Here is a 1,820-nt window from a genome sequence, read left to right as displayed (position 1 = left end):
GGGGGGGGGCTTTTTTTTTTGACACAAAGGGGAAGGAGGCAGCGACCCCCAGGAGCGCCTCGCAGCCCCCGTGTGGGCGCCCATGGGTGCCTGCGGGTGCTGGGGCGCCGTGGGGATCAGCAGATCCCTCCTCAGTGGCAACAGCAGCTATTTATAGCGGCCCCCCCCAGCCCCCCCGCTGCCCGACACCGCTCGGCATGGAAAGTATTTCTGAATTCGGCACCAGACCTCCCGGGGCCGCCGTCCCGGCCGTGCCCCCCGGCCCCGCTCCCCGCATGGGGCACGGCCACCGGTGGGGACCCTCTGGGTGTCCCCCCCTCGTCCTCCCGGTGACGCCGTGCCCGGGGTCGGGGCTGTCCCCTGGGGTGGCAGCGGGGTCGGAGGTGGCCGCGCCGTGCCGGAGGGGGGGGGGAAACAAACCCACAATTCACGCGCGGGGCTGTAGGAGCCACAATGGGGCTTTGTGTCCCCGGTACCATCGGGGACGTGAGGCAGAGGCAGGACAAGGGGCTGCGGGAGGGCTGGACGCGGTGCTGGGCGCAGCGGGGCCAGGGGCATGCAGCCGGGGAGCCGCTGCCCGGCCCGGAGGCACTCCTGCATCGGGTAGGTCCCAGCGGCATGGTGGGGACAGGGACGCGTTGCCGTGCTCTCTCCCCTGGGTGGCTCGTCCCTGTCCCCGTGGCGGTGGCGGCTCTGGGAGGGGACAGGCGCTGGGTGGCCCTCGCTGCGTCCCCGTGCGCAGCCTTTCCCATGACCCCCGGGGCCAGCGGGGTGGCAGCTGCTGTGGGGACACCGCAGGGCCACCGTCTCTGTCCCCACGTCTCCCGTCCCCCCCCTGCGAGCCCGGGGTCCGCACGGCTGCGGGGTGGCTCTGCCTGGGATGGCACCAGGCCACCACCAGCGCGTCCCCAAGGACCAGAGCTTGGCTTCCTTGGTGGTTTCTGTCCTTCGATGTCCCCTGGCTCGGTGCCCGTCCGGGACGCTGTCCCCCATGGGACGTGGCTCCCCGAGCAGAGGCTGGCGGAGGCTTTCGAGGACTCGCGGCGCTTGGGGATCGCGGCGCTGGGGACACGGGGAGTGATGGGCGGGAGCCGGCCCTCCCTGGGCTCTCTGGAGCCAGCAGCACCGTGGTGAGAGCTGGGGCTCCTGTCCCAGCCCGGTGACAAGGGACAACCCACCTGGACCCCGCCGGGCCACCCCGTGTCTCCACGAGCACCGAGCTGTGTCCTCTCTCAGCTTTAGGGCAAAGGCACCAGGCTGAGCGGTGACCGGTGTCACCACCGAGCTGGGATGGGGGACAGCGAGCCTGGCAAGCCCGGTGCCATGTCCCAAAGCTCCCATTGTCTGCAGCTGGGGGGGGGGGGGACGGACACAACCATTGTTCTCGGCTGGTGGCACCGCTGGGGACGTGCCCTGCTGTTTGCCGTGGCTTTGGGGGGGTCGCTGCTCTCCGCAGGGTGTCCCTTGGTGTCCCTGTGGCCGAAGGTGACATCCCAGCTTTGCTGGGGCTGTGAACGGGGACGGCAGCGGTGTCCCCAGCACCTCCCAGATGAGGTCCCCGGGACACCGCCGAGGCCACCCGCCCTGTGCCAGCCCTGTCCCCTGTCCCCTCGCAGCTTCGACCTGGAGAATGGCCTCCCGGGCAGGGGCGCGCTGGACCCCCAGGCCAGCCCGGGCGCGGGGCTGGTGCTGCAGGGCACCTTCAGCCACGGCCAGCGCCGCGAGTCCTTCCTCTACCGCTCCGACAGCGACTACGACCTGTCCCCCAAGGCCATGTCCCGCAACTCCTCCATCGCCAGCGACCTGTGAGTCCCCCCCCC

General features: G+C 71.4%; 1 protein-coding gene across 3 annotated transcripts in view; it reads left to right on the top strand.

Annotated features, from left to right (window-relative positions):
• The window catches only part of LOC118158502 (cAMP-specific 3',5'-cyclic phosphodiesterase 4C-like), a 3,940-nt gene extending 2,126 nt beyond the window's left edge, over positions 1 to 1,814 (top strand). For 2 of the 3 annotated variants that reach the window (XM_035313170.1, XM_035313172.1), the window contains exon 2: positions 1,617 to 1,814. In XM_035313170.1, coding sequence (XP_035169061.1) covers positions 1,617 to 1,809 — 193 coding nt within the window. In that variant the 3' untranslated portion in view covers positions 1,810 to 1,814. Of the gene's footprint in view, positions 1 to 6; positions 604 to 1,616 lie in introns of those variants that run through there. The other variant, XM_035313173.1, reaches the window with a different exon arrangement.
• Positions 1,815 to 1,820: the final 6 nt, after the last annotated feature.

Source organism: Oxyura jamaicensis (genome assembly GCF_011077185.1).
Source record: "Oxyura jamaicensis isolate SHBP4307 breed ruddy duck chromosome 28 unlocalized genomic scaffold, BPBGC_Ojam_1.0 oxy28_random_OJ72916, whole genome shotgun sequence".
Classification (NCBI taxonomy): domain Eukaryota; kingdom Metazoa; phylum Chordata; class Aves; order Anseriformes; family Anatidae; genus Oxyura; species Oxyura jamaicensis.
Note: the sequence above shows the minus strand (reverse complement) of the source record. Positions and strands in the feature narration are given on the sequence as shown.